Source organism: Notolepis coatsorum, assembly GCF_963971535.1.
Source record: "Notolepis coatsorum genome assembly, chromosome: 8".
NCBI lineage: Eukaryota > Metazoa > Chordata > Actinopteri > Aulopiformes > Paralepididae > Notolepis > Notolepis coatsorum.
In genome coordinates, this window is record NC_140172.1 from 101,728,768 (window position 1) to 101,752,767 (window position 24,000).

Genomic DNA, 24,000 nt, shown 5'->3' on the forward strand with positions numbered 1-24,000 from the left:
ACTCTTAATTACTAAACACTGCACGGACTCTGGCGCAGTGTGCTACTATGTATATGTATACCACAATATAACTGTATACTATTATCGATAGAATATACTGCCATTCTATTATTATTATTATTATTATTATTATTATTATTATTATTATTATTATTATTATTATTATTATTATTATTATTATTATTATTATTATTATTATATTATTATTATTATTATTATTATTATTATTATTATTATTATTATTATTATTATTATTATTATTATTATTATTATTATTATTATTATTATTATTATTATTATTATTATTATTATTATTATTATTATTATTATTATTATTATTATTATTATTATTATTATTATTATTATTATGTTCTATTCTATTTCTATTATTCTATTCTATTATTATTTATATTGTTTTATATTATTTACATTTACATTTAGTCATTTAGCTGATGCTTTTATCCAAAGCGACTTACAGGTTCTGTACGACAAGTCAGCAGGAAGGGTATGACTCTTACAACTTAGTAACAGTGCTGAAACAGTATCTATTTTTATCTAGCACACTCCCAGGAGCTCATACAGAAAGAAAGCATTTCATGGAAAAGTATTCTGTATTTTACTATGACAACTAATAAAGAAACTTGAGAAACTTGAAACTTGGGTGCTGCAGTGATGAGTGCATAGTAGTAAAGACATATTAGTATAGTAGGAAGAGTGCATGATAGTATAGTAAGAATGTTATTTTTTATTTTGATTGAAGAAGTGTGTTTTTAGTCGACGGCGAAAGATTGATCGGGTTTCGGCTGTCCTAATTGTCTAACTAGACTACAAAAGTGATTAGAATATATTCCATGTTGAGAGAACGTTATCCTCCTCTCCTCCTCCATGACGAATGCAAATGCCCTCATACAGGAGGCACATCGAAAAGGATTATACATTATTATTTTATATTATATATTTTCCCCCCCTGCCTGTACCTCCCCTAGCATCACCCATGCTGCTATGACGCCAAGGGGATTAATAAACACTTGACTTGACTTGAACTATATAGTAACTTATTACACTGTACATTTCTCCAGACCTCTCTTGGCAGAACCTGATGTTTGTCCAGGTAATAGCTCCAACCCACACATCAGACCAATTAAAAAAGATTTAAACAAAGTGCAGTACCAAGAGGCACAATTTTGTCTAAAGGTCACATGTTCTACCTCTACAGGTGGAAGATTGGCACCTCATTAAAACATTGTGGATGAGAGAAAACGGCAACAGAACAGGACATTTCGGCACTGTTTTACATTTGTGTCGTTCACATTTGAGCTTGTACGGGCGATTTCACTGTGTTTCATGGAGGGTTGGGAGGATTTTCTCTTGTTCAGCCCTCCTCGGCCCAACTCCATGTTTTAACTTACTAAAGAAGCAATATGTACAGTATTTAATGAAGAAGTTCCGTAGTGCAGGTTTAAATCTTAACAGATGTTCATAGCCAGGTAGACAGGTAGACAGAGGGACTTATGGGTTTTTTCTCTCCCACAATATCCCAGGTTTACTGGGAAGGGATAAGGGCAGGGAGAAATGATCATGTTCGATACAAAAAGGTGTTAATGAAGACAGACCGATGATGAATAGTGAGACCAATAAATGTACAGATGAACAGACATAGTGAGTGAGTAGGCAAACGCTGAGATCACCGATGAACCAAGTATGAATAATGCCAAACCAAACCGATGGGGAAAGAAAGAAAGAAAGAAAGAAAGAAAGAAAGAAAGAAAGAAAGACAGACAGACAGACAGACAGACAGACAGACAGACAGACAGACAGACAGACAGACAGACAGACAGACAGACAGACAGACAGACAGACAGACAGACAGACAGACAGACAGACAGACAGACAGACAGATAGACAGACAGACAGACAGACAGACAGACAGACAGACAGACAGACAGACAGACAGACAGAGACAGTAAGCCCATGCCTTCTGTCTTTGAGGGACAGTCTTCATCTCAGCAGCCTCTGGCACCTGCTTTATGTGCGGCAGCAGAAGGACAGGTCAAGTGGGTTAGATAATAAGGTATATAAGTAGTAGTGAGTTAGGATAGAATAAATTTATACGGTCAGAGGATTAGTGAAGAGATAATGGGGATGAAATAGGGGTTTAAACATGGGTTAAGGGCAGACGCATGTACAGTAGGGAATGAGTGTTTAGAGTTAAGGGTGTAATAAGTAGAGGTGATGGGTTAGTAAGGAGAGTTGGTAAGAGTAAAGGTGTATGAGTATGGGTTAGTGAGTAAGGGGTTGGTAAGTAAGGGGTGATTACAAGAGAGTCAGACGTATGGATAGACATTGTATATGTAATCCTAATAAGTAATGTAGTTAGAATTTAGTTAACGGTTTATGGTCCATGGGTTAGTAACGGGTTTGGACCAGGATGAAACGGTTATGAGTTAGAGGGGTGCATTTACTGTACACGTATATTCATATACAGAAATGTTTTGTATTTGGTTTATGAGTTGGCGCATGTAAGCGTCATATCCCATTCATAATAGCTTGGATAAAACCTGAATAAAATCATTGGATACATGATATTATCCGGGATACTGGGACATGCTAAACCTCTTATTCCATTAACTGTCGGTTATTGTGGTCTGTGTGAGTTCTGTTTCCATCATAATACTTGAAAATAATCAGCATATGATAATACATACAAACACCTCTGTCTAACAACTTATCTAGGGTGGAAGTATCTGTATTGGCACTTGAGTATGTGAACAGTTAGTGAACTGTAACAGCTGTTAGCATCGGTAGTATCCCTTACCAAAAACCACGGGTAGCCTACCTGCTAGAGCTAAGCTAAATAGCTAGCGTTGTGCTAATATAGTACCTGTTGGTTTGAACAATACTCAACATAACTACACATTATAACTAATATTCAAAATGTCAAAGATAGTTTCCCATTTAAGGTACACTTGATTTAATTGCACACTTTCACACGTTTTGGAGGGAAATCCCGTTAGGTTCCAGTGGGTGTGGAATTGATCTATCTCAAACCTTGCCCTCTTTTCATGATCCTCCAAACAGTTTGGAAGATCTTTGTTTGTCCGAGGGAAGCAAGAGTTGTGATTGGAGGATCAAGAAAAGAGGGCAGTTTGAGATAGGTTAGCCTATATAAAAGTGAGCACAAGAGTTAACACTTACCTCCATCTTCTCCATCATATCAAAAAAATGGGCAGTCTGAAAAACAGTTAGACACAAGAGTGGAGGTCAAAGTGTGAAAGAGATAGAGATGTAACAATCATTACAAAAAAGATAATTTTATAATATCTTTATACTGTATATCCCGTGTTCGCAAGGGTTTCCCCTCCCGATAAGATAAACCCAATGGAAAAACATGCACAACAGATCGCTAACGCTGTCGCTGACGAAGACGGACAGGAGCACTTGGATTGGTCACCGGGGCGTGACGCCGCAGCCCTTATCTACGACCCAAAAACAGTGTGTTCCTGTGTGTGCTGCCCATCGCATGTGTGTGTCACTGCATGATAAATAAAGACTTCTTATTAAAAAAGTCCAGTTATTATATTATCCTCCCTCGGCTTCGCCTGGTGGAGATAACAATGAAGTGAAACGGAGTGGAATTTGGTCTGAGAATCAGGCAAAATGTCAGCCCATGAGCTGTTTACTTCTGCAAATCTGAACTCAGCCCCATCATTTATAGAGGCTGGTTCCCTCCTCAGGCTTCCTGCTGCAGTATATCTCCTCCACTTAATGCAATCAAATCACTGCCTTCCACTCCCAGAGGCACACAGCCTGAGGTGTGGCCAGGCAAGACGATCTGAATATTGAAGAGAAAATAAAAACTCAAAATGATGCAAATGAAACATTCTCAGAACCATCACTGGGATAAAAAAGACAATCAGATGACATTCATCTGTCTCATGGGGGCAGCTGCTATGGATAGCACGCATCAGAACAACCCCAATGAGAAAGGAACAGAAGCCTGATGGAAGAAGGATATGACAAGGCTGCAGGCTATATGGAACCCCGGCAGACAGGTTGCGATATTGAGGGGTCGTAAACTTTCATGAGCCTCGGGTGACTCAGGCTATAAATACTGAAACTACGTCTTATTGCTGAGTAATATAAACAAGACTCTGCATGCGAGCTGGCCGGAAATTTCAAACGGTTTCATAAGTGATCATTTGGCAGCCAGTCGATTGAGAGTTATTTGTTCCACTGTTTTACTGTTTCAGTGTTTGAGGATAAATAAGGCTATGTGTCCACTCAAAACCTCTTTTTCAAGGCGGACCGCTTTGAAAAAAGAAGAAAAAAAAGCGTTGAGTGTTTTTTCTGGGTCTCCCCAGAGCTTGCGCCAGCCGCGGCTCCGCCCCTTCCTCGATGAGTTACATTGATGAGCGCGCTCCTTTCCAGAAAAGTTGAACGAGTTTCAACTTTATGAGCTGAGAGCGCTCCGACCAAAAACGCTGCCGCCCAGAGCTCATAAAACGCGAGGCGCGTCGCCGGGAAGAGGAGCGCGCCTGACGATTCTCCAGCATAGAAATGAATGACAGAAAGGAGCTGACAACTCATAAAACGTCCCCTATGGACACAAGCCCTAAGGCAGCAGTGGCTGCTGGATCATTAACACTTTGTGTTCACCTCACATGTAGGCTACCGGTATGTTACCCATGTGAGTTTAGAATTTGATGATTGAATTTAATGATGATTACCCCTAGACACCGTGCTCTTAGATTCATAACTGGTGATTAGGGGTGTAACGATGCATTGATTAATCGAAATGCATCAATTATAATGTGACGATTAAACTGCATCGATTTGAAAATGTTAGAATCGATTATAATTGAAATTAATCGAAATAAAAAAAAAAAAAGTATTAAATTTTTTTTTAATGTTTTTTGTTGTTGTGTGTATTGTTTTTATTGACCTATAGTGCATTCATTCTGAGTGAATCAGTTCCCCAAGCCACATTTGTGTATTCAAATTTTTTTGGGGGAATAAATAGATAAAAAAGATTATCGAATCGAATCGTGGTCAAATGAAGAGATTTCATGATGCATTGAATCGTTGCCTGAATAATCGTAATAGAAATTAATCGTTGTGAGGTCGCATCATTACACCCCTACTGGTGATAGTTACAGCACTCATCATTGCATCCTGTATGATAAGGTGGGTTGGTCTTCTCTATAAGAAAGACGAAATAGACATTGGGTCGCATTCCCGAAAATTTTTCAAAGAGTTATTCTGGAAGACTTATCTTGGAACCACTGAGACATAATCAATGACAAGTTCACTCCGAGTCCTGAACGTGCTGGTAATATGTCTTAAGTGGCTGAAACGGTCGCACAAATGATATTATCTGATATCTGCTTGGCGAATGTGATTCTGTCTTAAACTCAAAAGCGCGTTCCCGTTCAGGTCATTTGCATACAAAACAACGCCTCCAGAGCTCCTTATAAGGCAAAGTAATGACGCTGTGTGGAAATGGATGCGGAAGCGCTTTGCGAGTCTAAATTGCGACCCAGCGAAATGAGATTAGATTAATGTATTGTCATCATATTAATACATAATGCCGTATATACGCTTATTATTCCATTAATGCCTACGGTGTAATGAATGAACGCAGTATAGGCTTATTATTCCATTAATGCCTACAGTGTAATGAATGAACGCAGTATAGGCTTATTATTCCATTAATGCCTATGGTGTAATGAAAGAACGCAGTATAGGCTTATTATTCCATTAATGACTTGTTGCATTAGGATTTAGTAGATACTAGGGCTGGGCGATATGACGATATTATATAAATATCGGGTACAGTTCATTAACGATACACTTTTTCAACGTATCGTGGATATCGTGATGTTTTGCCCAAGAGGATTGTGTCGCGTCAATCTGTCCACACGTTACTCGTTCATATCTCAGCCCGTGCTGAGATATGCCCATTCCACGGTCTGTTAATAAAGTTTTCAATCAGACAGATGTATGGAAAGGCTTTTATTATAACATTCGTAAAAATCATTATGCCTCATTTAGTCATCCTGTGGTCCTCTGGTCTCCTACTCGACGGCCGCGGGGAGCTAACGTTAGTAGCTTTGTTGACGTTGTTCAGCACACAGGACATTCAGGAAGTCAAGCGCTTGCCGATTGGTGCTAAGAACAGCAGGGCGGGTGCAAGCGCTGTGACGTAATTGGCAGACTCGACTGTCAATCAAAATTATTATGTGTCCGTCAGAATGAATGAGTGAAGACTTTGTTAAAGGGTTGCAGAATGGGTACAATTATACAGTACATGAGGATGAAGACCAGAAAAAGACTTTCGACTTTTTTACATAAGGGTCCTCCATTTTCAATTCATCAAAACATTTAGAGACATACATATATACAGTAGTTTCATAAAAATGCTAAAATGCTATTGGATTGATTGATTGATTTAAAACTTTATTAACATATTGCAGAATGGGTACAGTACAGCTCAATACATACAATTGTTAAGGGGATGCAGACCAGAGAAAGACTTTAGTCTTGTTTACATCAGGGTCCCCCATTTTCAATTCATCATATTTCATATCTAAATCATATAATATCTCATTGCTAAATATATGCAATATATAATCTAATAATCTAAATCTAATATATAATATAAAAATGCTAAATGCATGGGTATTTTATTTTGTCTTTAATGTTAGCTTGCAAAATCAAATACTGTCTTGGTAAGCCTCATAATGAATTGTTTGGGGTAAAAAAGAAAAACATCGTGATGCGTATCGTGTATCGCCGAAAGGTCAGAAAATATCGTGATATCATATTTAGGCCATATCGCCCAGCCCTAGTAGATACTATATGCTCTGCGCTACGTACAGTATAGGTACAGTACAGTCTGTACTTATACTGTACGTAGAGCAGAGGCAGAGCATAGTATCTACTAAATCCTAATGAAACAAGTAACTAGAATATATTAAGCCTATACTGTTCATTAGACACGTAGGCCATACTGGCGCACACAAGACTTGCTATTTCCATGCGATCAGCTTTAGTTCTTATTTATTTATTTATTTATCCACTGTCATTTCAGTGTTGGTGTATAGGCTATATAGTGTATTTCAATATAAGTTTAATTGATTAATGATATATTCGAAGGAATGCAGGTGTATAGCTATATCAACCCCCTCCAATGTACAGTAAATTACCAAGTATGGTTTTGTCAATATTCCAATGTACAGTTTTGCTTGTACAGTGTCCCCCCCCCCTCCTACCCCCCCCCCCCCCCCAAAACCACCCACCCACCCAACCACCTCCAATGCACAGTCCCCCCCCCCCCCCCCCCACCCAACCCCACCCCACCTACCCAACCTCCTCCAACAGTTTCTATGTCAAATGTATATACTCTCTTTTCTGGACTCTTTTTGTATCACAAACAGTACTGTATTTGCAAATCTGGTATGTCATAAATGTATAGATGTAGCAGTACTGTCTATCTGTATGTCGTGTGTGTCATATATGTTATGATGAATTGAAAATGGGGGACCCTGATGTAAACAAGATGAACGTCTTTCTCTGGTCTGCATCCCCTTAACAATTGTATGTAATTGAGCTGTACTGTACTGTACCCATTCTGCAATCTGTTAATAAAGTTTTTCAATCAATCAATCAATCAATCAAACAAAGGTCTGTCCCATTGTATACCAATCAATGGGATATATTGCATGTTGACCTGCATTCTTTCAAATGTATATAATTAATCATTAAAACAGATGTGTAATAAGAAATACAAAGGCATTAAATAATTATTATTTTCAATCATTTCACAATAATTGCATAATTGTGTTTGAATATCTGAGTAATTAAAGTAATAATTATACATTTGTCCAAAATAGCTGGTTCAGATATGGTTAAGCAGCTGCCCTGTGATCAGATGAATCCATATTATAAATTTTTCCGACATCAAATGCGTAATTTCTTATCGTACAAATATTGTCATATTTATTTTAATTATGATTAAGTAATTAATTCCAAGGAGGCCTGTAGCGTTAACATGAAGGAATCACTATGAGAACACAGTCTGTCAAGTTAATAAAATTTTCAATTAGTCAATCAATCATAAGTGTGCTCCTCAGCACTCTTAAATCTGCTCTCAGCCACGCTCAAATCTGATCTCAGGAAAATTTGGGGACTCGCGCTACCAGCCCTAATATGTCTTAAATGGGCAGAAATCTGTCCAAGAGGAAATTTTGGGTCGTAAATTCGTTCGGGAATGAGACCCATTGATGGAAAATTGCCTTATTTGACCGGCTCAATGGATTGGCTTACACTTAAGGTCCCACATGTTCAGTCTGAACTTGGCAAGTAGGCCTACTGTATGTCTTTTGTTTTGATGCACCAGCTTCCTGTAATGATCTTCAACTCACACTAAAAATCAATACTCTTTTTAAAAGAAACATGATCACAAACCTCCCTACCTCAGTATGTTTTTAATTTGATTTGATCTCTCTTAGTTTTTTCTCTGTGTTTTTGTCCTATTTATGCAAATGTATTTTTCTCTTTTATATGTACTTGAACTGTTTTCACTTGTAATCTTGACAACAGTGCAAATGAGGGTAACACCTCAATGTTCATTCAGAATAAATAAAGGTTTAAATCAATCAATCAACCAATCAATCAGTCAAAGATGTCACAATGACTATGGGCCAATACAAATTCCTGAGGTCTAGAATTCAACAATAGAATTATGAGAAGACGTGTATTTTCAGAGCTTTTTGTCATTCATTTGAATGGAAACGGCGCACTGTTGCACGTTCCTGACAACACTGAGATCTGTTGCATGTTCCTGACAGCACTGAGATATGTTGCATGTTCCTGACAGCACTGAGATCTGTTGCATGTTCCTGACAGCACTGAGATCTGTTGCATGTTCCTGACAGCACTGAGATCTGTTGCATGTTCCTGACAACACTGAGATCTGTTGCACGTTCCTGACAGCACTGATATCTGTTGCACGTTCCTTTACTGTATATTGTTGTTTATTTACTGTGTGAAAAGCCCTTGGTGATATCATGTTACACTGACATGGAGTCCCTAAAAGTGTAAGTATGCATGTACGTCTATGGAATGTCCCCATGTATGTGTGCGTGTGTGTGTTACCTTCAGGGTGGGGGGTGCGGTGCGGGGTGGAGAGGGGGGGCAGTCTGACAGGGGCACATTGGAGATGGTCAGTAGCTCCTGCTTCCTGAAAACCACAATCATCATCATCATCATCATCATCATCATCAAGTCAAGTCAAGTCAAGTCAAGTCAACTTTATTTTTATAGCACATTTACAAATGACTAAAAGCCAACCAAGGTGCTTCCCAGGTAGGACATGATAAAAACACATACAGTACAATGCAGTAACAAGTAAAACTACACTAAAATGACAGAAAAAGGCATTGTACATTTAAGAAAACAAGAGCAAGGTGCAATATAAAAGAGACAAGAAATTAGATAAAAAGTCCAGAGTAACAGCAAACGTAGTGTACAAGTGGCAGGCTAACTCTGGTCAAAGGCCAGGGGAAAGAGGTGCGTTTTAAGCAGTGATTTAAAAGCCTCTAGGCTCTGGGCAGATCTTATGTGTGGGGGGGGGGGGGGGGGGCTGTTCCAGAGCCGAGGGGCAACAGCAGCGAAGGTTTTGAGCCTGGTCCTGGGCACCTCCAGCAGCAGCTGGTCAGCAGACCTTAGGGCTCTGGATGGGGTGTGGTGGTGCAGGTACAATGGAGCCAGCCGGTGTAGTGCTTTAAAAACAGTCAGCAATCATTTAAAATCAATGCGGAAATGGACAGGGAGCCAGTGGAGTGGTACCAGTGAGAAGACGGGCAGCCACATTTTGGACTACAATAATAATAATAATAATAATAATAATTCATTTATTTTGTATAGCGCTTTTCAATGACCCAAAGTTGCTGACAATAGGCACACAAAAAAAAGGAAACATAGAACCACAGGGAAACGGAGAACAGTATGAATACACAAGAACATAAAACCACAAGTAACGGATAACAAATACAGGAGTCAGTAGGGGAGACAGTCGGGAAGTGAGTAAGGGAAACCGAGGGGGGTGGGGGGGGAAGGAGAGGAGAGAACGTAGGGCAGGTGAGAAGAATTCTCCTAGCTGGACTGAGAAGCTCCGGCCAGTCAGGTAGGACTTGAACCAGCTTAGGCAGACGCCTGTGATGCCAACATATTGTTCAAGCCGCGACAGTAGAACAGTGTGGTCTATGGTATCAAACGCGGCTGTGAGGTCTAAAAGCACGATAATGGCGGGATTGCCAGAATCAGCAGCTAAAATGAGATCATTAACACATTCCCCGCCATTGGTTATGCCCATCAATATACCAAATCTGCCACCACTGTAAGCCTATGAAGATGTTTACCTTCTTTGCAGGGCTATAACTTTTTAAATTGTATTGCTATATTGACATTACTATGGCCCATTCAACATCGATTATCTATCGTTCAGGATGTGGGAACGTTATACTTTTTCATTCATACATTCATACAAAAATACCTTCTAGAATATAAGTATGTTTTTATCGTTTTCTGCAGTAATTCCTAGAACGTGAGTTATAGGCCTAAACGCATAAAATAAAAAATTCAACTGTATATGATCGGTATACGTTATGCTTCATCATGCGTGGAGAAAAGGGGGGGGGGGGGTCGTTTATAATTCCCCGATCATCAGTAAATGCTTTATGTAGGTTGGGTGATATATTGATCAGATCGGTTTGCTCACAAGGAAACTCACAATTGGGTTGAAAATAACATTATATTCATCTTACCGTGAGTCAAAGAGACTGGCGGTGAAAGATCCCAGGTATACGACGCCAATCGCCTAGGTCCATTTCCGGTTTGTATGTCGCAATAAACGCCGAAATCATATCGATTATTATGTTTAGAAAGCGATCCATTATGTACATTGAGTCTGTCGGGAGTCATGCAACGATATCTGACGGCCGGATGAGTTTAATCGACGCACATCAGCCATATCCTGTAGGTGAGTGTAACTCGCCCGACCATCCACCAGGCGGCGGTATTGAGCCGTCGTTGCCGTCACCTATAGGGTCCAGCTGCAGCGTGTATATATGAATTATGAATGCCATGGCGAAAAAATGAAATATTGATCTCAATAACGCTGTACAGCGAGGTCTGGCGCTCAACGCATGGCGGCCAATAACGCTGTACAGCGTTTTTGGCGGAGAAAGTGTTAAAGGTCCTGTGTCTTATACATGGCCTTTTCCAGTGTTTAGCATTGTTTCCTAGCAATGGGGGTTTATATCAATGGGGTCTGTGTCTCTAATTCTCATTTTGACTCATCAGTCTAGTCTCGAGTTCACGAGATCCTCCCTCACTCAACTAAGCCATTCTGATTTGACTGTTTTGCTGAGGTGAGTAAGGCACTGGTTGTAGTCACCGCCCACAATCAACAATTCGCTCAACAACAAAGCGAGTGGAATTACTTCCTCAAACGGGTTGACGTGCGTGGGTGCCGACAGAGACAGCAGAGAATGAGCGAGCGAGAGAGAGGGAGAGAGAGAGAGCGATAGAGGGAGAGAGAGAGAGAGGGAGAGAGATAGAGAGGGCGAGAGAGAGAGAGGGACACAAGCATTTACACACAACCGCCAGCCCCGCACGCGGGAGTGTGTGTGTAAATGTGTGTGCGCTAGGGGTGTAATGGTACGTGTATTCGTCCCGCGAATTTATGGTACGGCCATCACGGTGCGGTACACGCACCCATGCAACGAATACGCCCCACAGCGCAAACACATCCACATGCAGGCACTCGCGAGGTCCGTGCGAGAACAGCGCGCGTGGCTGGGCACACCGAGCTCAGACTTCAGAGCGGCGAAAGTGCACGGAGGAGAGGCACATTTACATTGGAACAGCTGTAGGTTCATTACAGTTTTCGTTCATTTTCTTGTGCGCCCAATAACATTAACCAAATGCAACCAATGGAAAGAAACACACGTGTCGCCGACACACGCGCGCGCCAACAAACACATCAACATTCTCCCCCGCGGCCCGCCGGACTCAACGCACAATAAAATAAAAAGAAGAAACATACTTTTCCGGACAGATCATCTGAGCTCCACTGTGTTTAAATCCAAATAATCCTCTGCCATTGTTGTAATATGTCATCTGTTCTCTAGTATTGAGTCTGGTCGTGAAGTAAAATTCTCTCTGGAAGTGAAACTGAAACTGTGGATGCCTGAACACAGAATGACACCAGTATCAGTATTGGTTTTGATAGTTTATCAGTGAGCTGGATACAATCCTACCTGGAGGGGAGAGAACAGATGGTGGAGGTAAACGGTACCCTATCCCCCCCCCTCACAGTGAACTGTGGTGTTCCACAAGGAAGCATACTAGGACCACTACTGTTCCTAATTTATGCAAATGACATGTCGTCAGCTTGTGACTGCAACTTGTTCCTGTTTGCGGACGACTCAGCCCTGCTGGTCTCTGACAAGAACAAGTTACAGGTTGAAAAAACCCTCAGCTCGGAACTAGGCAAAATCTGCATATGGCTCGCCGACAACAAACTATCATTACACATGGGCAAAACAGAGTCCATTCTCTTCGGTTCAAATAACAAACTCAGCAAAACAGACGGCTTCTCAGTTACAGTGGGTGACAATATTGTCACAAGGAAAGATGAAATTACCTACCTGGGTTCCATCCTAGAGGCTAATCTTTCCTGTGACAAAATGGCATCCAATGTAATAAAAAAAGTCAATCAACGAACTCGATTCTTGTACCGGATCTCCTCCCTGGTAAACAAGAATACCCTGAAGACTCTGGCAGGAGCACTCATTCAAGGGTACTACGACTATGCTTGCACCTCATGGTACCAAAGCACCTCAAAGGCACTAAAAACGTTAGGTTATGGCTATAACCAAGTTCTGTTAGTTAGGGGTGACGCTTGGCATCACCTACTGCACTCCCTCGCGTACGTGCACGCGTACTGAATAACATTCCACAAATATACCTTTAATACCAGTATTAGTCTGACCACACCCCTCATCAGCTTACATTCATAAGCAGGTGTGTGGTCACCTGCTCTCCTCCTTCCCAAGCTTTCACCACAAGGTGAGGTCAAGGGCTGCAGCGGCCGTCTGATGCCAAGCGTCACCCCTAACTAACAGAACTTGGTTATAGCCATAACCTAACGTTCTGTTTCGTTAAGGGGCTCTGCTTGGCATCACCTACTGCACAAGGGAGGCCAAGCGGAGCCGCTGGCTGACAAATACACCCCGCTGACAGCCCCCCACAACCATCAGAACAGGGAGGGCCGAGCCCCCCCGACCCCCCCTAATGGAGGGCATCCCCCCTATTAGGGGCTTCACGGGAGGGCGACGGACCCGACCGTGCGAAGAGGCACTCAAGCAACCCAACGCAGAGGGTGAGCAGACCGTGGCTTAACCCCACGACTACACCCACGCACAACCCGCATGCCACCCGGGAACGAACGTAGGAACAACCTCGTCACTGCCCCCAGAATCACGGGGTCAAGGGCAAACCCAACCCTGTGGCAAGGCTGTAGCAGCGGAGCGCGAAGGAAGACCCAGACCCACCAAAAGGACTGGACTCCCTGGAATGGGGGCCCGGAGAAGGCCATGATGCCAGCATCAAGACCCCACCAGGGGGGCACCTAGTGACCCCCCCCCCACATCGCCAGCGTATTCGGACAAAGGCCCCTCAGCCGAGCGGGCCCTGTCCTCCCCAACAGCACACCGCCTGGAACACAGGCCCTGCAACAGGCAGACAGCATGGTCATAACACACAAGAGTTAACCAACGGAAGCAGGCAGTGCACCGGGGAAAAAGACCAGGCAACAGGCTGTCAACCCAAGCCTGGAAAACTGCGGACGAGGCAGGCGCCAGAAAGGACAGCTGAAAACAGCCGACCCGGCGGAAGGGGCGTATGCTGGCGTTGTCGCATAACCAAGCTTTTAAACAGCACGTCAGAAGTGGGATCCATAGACCACTCGGCCCCTGACAGCTGCCCACAGAAAAAGCCCATACGATCGGCAGACGTCATGAACGTGCAGGGGCACCCTCAACCGGAGAACCGGGAGTTGACACTGCAGCAACACACCAGAGAACCAACCACCCAGGCATCACCCCATGCAACGGTTGGTCCCATAACCCCACAGGAAAGAAACCCCAAAACACATCTGCGGCACCGCCGCAGCCCGCGTTCCGGTTCCCAACAGGGCTATCCCGGGCCTACGGGTCAACGAGCATCACCCCGGACCGGGCTCGGTGATACGGGGAGCACAGGGTCCCCCGAGGAGGTTAAACCCACCCAAGGCCCCTCAGCGCCAAAACGCAAGAGAAGAGCGTAAAAATGGAAGACCAGCCCCAGCACCCCGCACTCGGTATTCCCAGGAGGTCACCCAACCAAGTACCAATCAAGACCAACCCGTACAGCGGCCGAGATCCGACGAGATCGGGCGCGTACAGGTCGGCACGGCCGTAAGCCATTACGACAGTGCAGAATACAACGCACCCAACAAGGGTCCCATAACGCTCAACCCTGTGACACCCGGATCGACCTAGCATTTTTCCCCCTGAAAAAACCCCAAGTCCCTCAGGGTACCAGAACAGCAGATTTGCATCCCCAGCGGACAACGGGTGCAACTGATCTGGACCAGCGCGACCAGAACCAGTCCCGTGCCCTAATCACGCCGACCTGCCAACCCCAGGAGAAGGGGCAGATATGCGCGTTTGATCCCAACACAAAAAAGAAGGCGCCACCCAGACGTGTCGGCATGAACCGCGTCCGGTGGCCCACCCCTAGGGCGTGAGACCCTTCCCCATATGTCCAGACCCATTCCGTCATCATCCCCTGACATGAACGGGAACCCATCGACAAGACACAGGATGTCGGAAGAGGAAAAACCCCCATCCCAATTGCTCCATAAAAACGCTGTTTCACCCAAGCAAACAAGGCGCGCTAGTCAGCCAATGGCCCAAAAGCACATCCTGAGCCAGCACTATGTGTGCGTTTGGACATACCCACATCAACAATAGGCCGTTTAGACCACCATATTGAATCCCCAAGACGCCCAGGGAAACGACAAGAGGGGCGAGATGCAATCAACTCCATGAATGAATGAATGAAAAAATCTACCCAACAGACTGCAGTACAGGAATACACACAATAGGATAAGGGGAGGCAGACCTGAGAAAGACGTTAGTCTTGTTTCCATCAGGGACCCTCATTTCCAATCCATCAAGACACATTCAACTCTTTATAAAAATAAAGAAAAGGCATCACCCGTATGACCCAACTGCACAGCTGGGAGTAAAAACCCTGTTTATCACATGATTTGTAAGACCAGACCCTCCCAGAAACACCTTCCCACATGAGACTACGGTCAAGAAAAAAGATATGTAAACTGTGAGACACGTGACCAATAGACTCAAGTTTGACACATAAACCGGGCGCAGCAGGCCCGTAAGCCCTGCGCCCAACCTCGACATCTTTAAGACACCAGCTCATGGAAGGCGTCGCCATAGCAACAACGCTACAACGGGCGGGGAAAAACCCACCGGATCCTGTCATAACAGGAGTCGGTAGAATACCCCTCCCCCCCCCCCCCCCCTGTCAAGCACTGGCTTGGCCCTGACTGGCTCAGCAGAAAAGATCAAAAATCCCCTAAACCAATCAAGTGGGAAAGGAGGGGTTTATTCGACACACCCTCCCGAAAACACACCCTTTATCCCTACACACAGAACACAACCGTAGCCATCTTGAAAAACCTCCGGTAGAAAGCAATGCATAGCATAAGCTAATACAATGCCTGCTACCCACAAAAGTGTAAAAGGTTTTACAACAACATAAGTCGCCTGTGCGTGAATCCTATACCCGTTGCCTATGTCATACATAGGAAAAAACGCCGAACGAGAGTAACGGCCAGGCCGTGAAAAAGTGTGCGTACGAGCATTACTGCAACTAAACAACACAGCATTGTGAAAACACATATACTTAGTTAAAGCAATGGAATAACACCAGTTCTAATTGCATGTGGAGCATCAAGCTAAATAGAACCTATTACCGAGTGTAAGTTGCAGACCTTGCTTAACCTCGTAACACAACACAACTCACCCCCCAACGTAAACAGGGTAGATCCATATATACACAACCCCACCATATGATTTGTTTGAAGAAACACACAGTTTGTTCGGCCAAAACACAGTCCCCCTTATGTCGGGGAACTTTTTTTATTAAATAATAAAGTTTAAGGCACAAAATCATAGAGGGGCCGGGAAGGGTGTAGGAGAGGGGATACAGAGGGGAAAAAGTCACTCCTAACGGCGTCTGCCACCTCGCGCCGCTCGAGTCTTGCCACCCCGGGGAGCCCCGGAGGGACGGTAGGTTACAGTCTGCTGGACACGACGTTCCCTACCGTCTCCTCCGGTCTGGGATGGGCCGGCGGTGGCCGAAGCGCCGTTTCGTCCCCTGGCCCTCTTGGCAGGGCCAGCAGCGGCGGCGGAGGCAGTGGTAGCGGCGACGGAGACAGCTCGACGTCGCGGAAGCCTTCTGCCCCCACCGGCAAGGACGGGAGGCGGAAAATGGGGTTGGAGGATGGATCTCTCCTCTGCCATCTCTCTGCATGTTGAGGTCATCAATTGCAGGGCCTTCCCGAACAGGCCAGCGTCGGAGAGGGCGGCCGTCAGAAGAGGGGCTCTCTTCTTCTCTGGCACACGGGCCTGCTCCAGCCAAAGATGCCGCTGGCCCAGGGTGGCCAGGGCGCGCACTTCCCCCATGGCTATGGCCAGCACCTGGGAAAGGTGCAGGACAGCTCCCGCAACCTGGGTGATCTGATCGCATTTTACCTCGTTCAGACCCGTGCCGCCCGTCATTATCCCCGATACAAATCTAGCCAGGTGGGCGATGTTAGACGCCGCAGCCAGCGATTGTGTACCAGCGATGAATGACTGGTCACCCCAATAAGCCAATCGCCTAGCCGACTTCCCCTGGAGGACCGGCTTGCATAGGGGTTCCCACACCATATCCGGACAGAGGAGCGCGGCCATCGGATTGTCAAGCCGAGGCACACCCTCCCCCATACCTTTGACTAACCCCGACACCCGCGTAACTGGTACGTAGGCGGGAGTTAGTCCCATGATGTTGGACACCGCCTAACCCCGACGAACATAGGCCCCCATCGATGGGAAAAATGGGTAGACAACGTCCACCCCTCTCACTGGGGGACGCTGCCAGGGATGGCCTATGAGGTCATCAGGGACAGGTGCAGGCAATGGCAGCGGCAGCGGCACACCGTTTGCGGTGGCGGCTACCGCCATGAGCTCGGGAAACAAGGCCCGCAGTTCCCCCTGCAAACCTTCCTCCACCGACCCCGCATCCCTCGCATACAGCAGGCTGCGACTGGTCAAGGAGCCACAATCCGATGCGGCCGACAGTAGGGCATCCTGCTGATGAGGCCAAGGTGGTTCCTCGACATCCTCGAACAAGGCGCCCCATGGAGCCATTTCTCCCCCCTCCGGGGTCTCCGGAGGAGGGATACTCTCCTCCACGGGACCATCATACAAGAATCCGTCCGCCTCTTCCATGAAGTCCTCAGTTTCCATCAGAAATCCAGAGTCGGACGCATCCTCGCTGGTCTCCAGCAGCTCCCCAAACCCAGGCCGTTCGCGTCTGCACGTCACCATCTTGCGACGCGAGCGAGCAGACGCGAAAAGTTTGCGTCGCAAATCCTCCGGCTCCAAAACAATCCCCCGTTCATCAACGGGCGATTCCCCAGAACCAGAGGAACCAGAGTCGAGATCAGGCCATCGCCGGAGCGACGGCACCGAACCCTCGGCTCGTCGGTGAGGAAAACTATCCACCGGCAGTCTCCCGGGCTGGGTCGGCAACCACGAGAGTGGCAACAGCCCAGCACCGAAGCGCACGACGGAGGCGGGAATGGAGAACCGGTGGTGAAGAGTAGGTCTAGCGGGTCTACTCTCTGCGGAATACATTATGACCCAAACCTTTTCTTATACAACAAAGTGAGAGAAGAAAAGATTAAGCACAATGGAAACACAATGTCACAACTCTTTTCAACTAACAACACGTCAAGTGGGGTACTACCGAAGGCACTTCCTTGTGGTGAAAGCGAGAAGGAGGAGAGCAGGTGACCACACACCTGCTTATGAAGGTAAGCTGATGAGGGGTGTGGTCAGACTAATACTGGTATTAAAGGTATATTTGTGGAATGTTATTCAGTACGCGTGCACGTACGCGAGGGAGTGCAGTAGGTGATGCCAAGCAGAGCCCCTTAACGAAACAGAACCAAATTACAAACATCTCAAAACAAACTAGTCAGACTACTGCTTGACCTGACTCCTAGAACCCACCTCACCCCTGCACACTTTGCCAACCTAGGATGGCTTAGAGTAGACGACAGAGTACAGCAACTTGCAATGGGCCTGGTCTACAAGATACACTACACGACCAAGGTACCCATGTACATGTCAAAATACTTCCCAAAGGTCAGTGAATACCACGATCACAACACCAGAGGGAGCTCCACAAATCATGTAAAACCCAGATTCGGCTCAAACAAGGGACTAAACACGTTTCGCAATTATGCCACAACAATGTGGAACGCCCTACCCAAAGCTGTAAAGGAATGTAAATCACTACCCACCTTCAAAAACACTCTCAAAGAACACCTACGGGAGACTGCAATTCAAAACTGGCCCCTACAAATGTCCTAACCCAGTTGTACAATAAAGACCAAGCATGGCTTTGTCAGTATTCCAATGTACAGCCCCACCCAACCCCACCCCACCTACCCAACCTCCTCCAATGTACAGTTTCCATGTCAAATGTATGTCAGTATTCCAATGTACAGTGTCCCCCCCCCTACCCAACCCCCCCCCCCCCCCCCCCCCCACCTCCAATGTACAGCCCCACCCCACCTACCCAACCTCCCCCAATGCACAGTTTCTATGTCAAATGTATATACTCTTCTTCTGGATTTTTTTTAGTATCACAAACAGTACTGTATTTGAAAATCTGGTATGTCATAAATGTATAGATGTAGCAGTACTGTCTATCTGTATGTCATGTGTGTCATATGATGAATTGAAAATGGGGGACCCTGATGGAAACAAGACGAAAGTCTTTCTCAGGTCTGCATCCTCTTAACAATTGTATGTATTGAGCTGTACTGTACTGTACCCATTCTGCAATCTGTTAATAAACTTTTCACTCAATCAATCAATCAATCAATCACTAATTACCACGGCAAGCCTATAGAAAATTATTCTATTTAATAATAATAATTATAATAATTATCATAAATATATATATATATTTTTTAATATATTAACACTTTCAGTGCCCAGCAGGGGGCGCACGATTTAGTGCTTGAATGCCCACCATCCACTTCAATGTTAGCGTTAATATCGCCTAATCTATGTTTTAAATTATGTGTCTAATCTGCCTTATCAATGACTCATTTTCCAGTCAACATTGTCGAAGCAGATTGTTTTTTTATCGGTTAATTTCCGTTTTATAGCATCTTGAAAAGCCCTCGTTTTCAAGGAAAATAAAAAAATTCCATAATAAACGGAATATTCTAGAATACACAAAAAACGTTCAAATTTTTTGGCCTATTTATGAATCGTTTTCAAATAAACGCTAGATTATCGATAGTATATGTGTACGTATGCACGCTGGGGCCGCGATCTGATATCTGATCTGATATATTTCCTGATCGCTCGCACAGACAAACAGCCATATGACACATAGGGGAAAAGCTTATATCTCCGTGAAAACAGGTCTGATTATCCTAAGACTGGTTGTCATGTACGCAGGTCTGATAATAACAACTGGAGGACGGCACATGAGCAAAAGCAGCCCCTCTCAGTAAATATGTTCAAAATCAAGGTCCCAGGTGTAGGTGAAAAAAAGACACAACACAAGACGTTTTCCAAATAGTAAATTATATATTGAATGGAGGTAGGGGTTTAAACCTCCTCCATAGTGTACAGGGGAAAAGGTAGGGGAGGACAAACAAGACATACATATAAGGCAACTCAAACAAACACTTAGTAGTCACGATACTACCTTGGGCCCATCCCAGGCCACCACAGCTGTGGAGTCTAACCCACACTCCATGTGATAAAAATGGCACCGTGCCACACAGTGTTGTTCTTAGGCCATAGACAGGCGAGACAGCAGCCTCCCCACTCCACCATAAGGCAAGTCACTTCCAGCAATGAGACTCCCGTGTGTGTGTCATCTTCCCGCTTATATTCACTCATCCCACTAACTGCCCACAGGTGTAATCAAGCAGGTGCAATCAGCTCAATCAGGAGGATGAGTGGTCTCTGGGAAGAAGAGAAGAGGCAGCATTAAAAGATGACACATCACACCACCAAGAACAACATAACCCAACTCATGATACTAATCTGATGTTCACATGGTCTCCTAATACAGTAACAATGATAATGACCAACCCACGTACGTCACACTGGTAAAATAGATTCCTTACCTGAGATCAGATGGTATCCAAAAATATTATTCCAATTCCTGATCGCCATTCCAAAAATCGATCCTTTTATTGATCCACGCTACATACTGTAAAACACATATTACACGCTGTTCTGAGGCTCCACAGTGACTGGGATCATCTCCGGTTACATGCGTGAGAAGTAAAATGTGGATTCCGGAATATTTTTTTCTCATCCATTTTCATTGAGTCCATTCCAAAAGGGTGCATTACCATCTGGGAGACGATAGGGGGCGCTTTTTCACATCTGAGCTCCTGGTGGGGCTGGTTTCCCAACGGTAGACTCGGTTGATGAAATATGAATTCAGATCGCTAATAAAAAAAATGTCACGCTAATTATCGTGCTGGGCATTCAGAGGGCGGGCTGCTAACACGTGTTATGTCGTGGCTGGCATTCAAAGTGTTAATAATAATTATTATAAATATATTTTTTCTGTTGTACCGAACTCGTACCGAACCGTGACCCCAATACCGAGGTACGTACCGAACCGTGGCTTCTGTGTACCGTTACACCCCTAGTGTGCGCGCGGGGATGGAGCTTCTCCACTCGCATATCACTATCAAAATATCATTGCGCACGCTCCCACACGCACACCCGTATTCCGATCCGTGCAATAATATTCACAGGGGTATATATTGTCATTTGAAACAAGTTACCAATGCATTGTCCCGTGGGATTATGCCCCCCCGCGGCGAAATAAATGTGTGTGTGTGTGTGTGTATGTGTGTGTGCGTGTGCGTGTGCGTGTGCGTGTGTGTGTGTGTGTGTGAGTGTGAGTGTGAGAGAGAGAGAGAGAGAGAGAGAGAGAGAGAGAGAGAGAGAGAGAGAGAGAGAGAGAGTGATCTCTAAAAATAGCAGTCCCATCCTTCATAAATCTGTCTGTAAATACCATCCATAGATTAATCATGACTGGACAACCTATTAATATGACCTCCACACACACGCACACACGCACACACACACACACACACACACACACACACACACACACACACACACACACACACACACACACACACACACGCACACACCTGCTGCAGACAGAAATAAATGCACATAGCCATGCATGCATGCACACAGACATGTACACACACACACACACACACACACACACACACACACACACACACACACACACACACACACACACACACACACACACACAGACGCATTAATGTCATCTGTCACACCTTGGAATCGGAGAGTAAATTGAAGAGTGAAGAGGCCTTGACTACACCATTTTTCAAAACAGATATTTTCACGCTCCGTTTAAAAAAATATCCTTTAAAAAAGACCTCCATCCAGACGTAAATGCAGAAATGCTTATAAATTGCTCTAACAATCATACCGGGCCAGTAGGTGGCAATAAGCGATATCTCAAATACCATAGAACAACAGTCTGAGCATGCATAGTGATTTTCATTGGTAGGCAGCAACTAATAAAAAATATCAGTTTTCTTTACCGAAAATGCCGTTTACGTGTGGATGAAAGGCCCAAACGTAAAGGGAAATGTGCGTTTTTGCTAAATATCCATACTCATGTGGAGACAGGGCCTCAGTTTGCAAAAACCTATACACACCATCCTTGAAGAAAATTAACTGACTGTCGTGAGTTACTGTTGAGACATAGTCCATTCTGAACCCTGAGTTACTGTTGAGACATAGTCCATTCTGAACCCTGAGTTACTGTTAGACATAGTCTATTCAGAACCGTGAGTTACTGTTAAGATATAGTCCATTCTGAACCCTGAGTTACTGTTCTTGTTCATTGAAATGCATTGCAAATTCACGTTTTACAGCAGAAACAGTGAACACCAGCGCTGTTCTTTTACAAAGCCAGATAAATCTGTTCACAGTGAATCAACGTGCAGTATTCAGGTCAGGTCGGCCTGTCCCATCTCCCTGTCTCCCTGAGAGTGGCTATCTCGTGGTGATTAAAAAAATTTGGTGCACTGGTGGAGCAAGCAAATAATCCGTCTCTTATTATATGTGAACTAAAGAGTACAAGGTTTACACAACAGCCCCCACCGCCTTTTTATTGTATTTGTACTGTCCTGTACTATCCGCTGTCAGCTGTTTATCTCTCTCTGTGAGCTACTGAGCTTGATTAACTAGCGTTAGCTCACGTTAACTAGCGTTAGCTCTGCGGCTAATCTTAGATTACCCTGAACTAAATCAATGACTAGGTTATAAAGCATTCGAGTAGTTTTCACTGCACATAGAAGTAGCCAAACAACGGGAGTATTTCGGGAGCATATGACCAAAACCCAGGCAATTTCGAGCCCTTAACGAATCAAATAGTCTGCCATGGCTAGGCTAGATGCTAACGCAGTAACGCTAACGGTGCGGGCTTCTTCTGACTACCATTCTGAGAGCTGACGATGATTTGTTTACTTGGTAACACGGGTTCCCCCCCCCCCCCCCGCTGATGAAAATGAAAGTCATACCGTCAAATACTGTACACCGGGGTATTATGTCATAAAGGTATAACGGTGTGAGAAAAAGGATACCGCCCAAGCCTAATTGCATGCACTTATCTGTGTTTCATTACACATATGAGTGCATGCTAACCAACAGTTTACCTGTTTTATTGCAACACTACTATCACCGACATCTAAGAAGGGAGATCCCTCCTTGAACGGCCCTTCTAAGGTTTCTCTCCTCCACATTGCCTGTGGTGCATTTTTTCCTATTGCTAGGTTTTAGTGAGTTTTTCCTTACCTTCGCGTGGGGTATGTCTGGGAGTGTTGCATTCATTTATTTGATTTATTAAAAATGTTTGGGACTTTATGGTGTTTTTGTTTTGTTCTTGATTTATTGTGATGTTTCTTCTTGACTTGTTTAAAGAAGACATGTCCGGCCCATGGGGACATTAACGTTAGGTTATGACTATAACCAAGTTCTGTTAGTATAGTGGCGCTCGGCGTCACTCTCTGCACTGTCCTCGCACACGTGCACGCGCACTGAATAAAGACCACAATGTACCACCCGGGAACGGAGGGAACAACCTCGTTACTGCCCCCAGAATCACGGGGTCAAGGGCAAACCCAACCCCGTGGCAAGGCCGTAGCAGCGGAGCGCGAAGGAAGACCCAGACCCACCAAAGGGACTGGACCCCCTGGAACGGGGGCCCGGAGAAGTCCATGATGCCAGCATCAAGACTCCACCAGGTGGGCACTTAGTGACCCCGCCCCCCACATTGCCAGCGTATTCGGACAAAGGCCCCTCAGCCGAGCGGGCCCTGTCCCCCCAATAGTACACCGCCTGGCACACTGACCCTGCAGAACAGGCAGTCAGCATGGCCGTAAGCACACAAAAAAGGTTAACCAACGGAAGCAGGCAGCGCACCGGGGAAAAACCAGGCAACAGGCTGTTAACCCTAGCCTGGAGACTGCGGACGAGACAGGCGCCAGAGGGGACA

At 44.8% G+C, this 24,000-nt stretch overlaps 1 protein-coding gene across 1 annotated transcript in view; it reads right to left on the reverse strand.

Annotated features, from left to right (window-relative positions):
• LOC311233518 (rap1 GTPase-activating protein 2-like) overlaps window positions 1–24,000 on the reverse strand; it is a gene marked incomplete at its 3' end in the record, with an annotated part of 221,692 nt that overhangs the window by 26,512 nt on the left and 171,180 nt on the right. The window contains exons 3-5 of the mRNA XM_084320484.1: window positions 9,157–9,241; window positions 3,196–3,231; window positions 1,976–2,023 (exon numbers count right to left, since the gene is read on the reverse strand). Coding sequence (XP_084176610.1) covers window positions 1,976–2,023; window positions 3,196–3,231; window positions 9,157–9,241 — 169 coding nt within the window. The remainder of the gene's footprint in view (window positions 1–1,975; window positions 2,024–3,195; window positions 3,232–9,156; window positions 9,242–24,000) is intronic.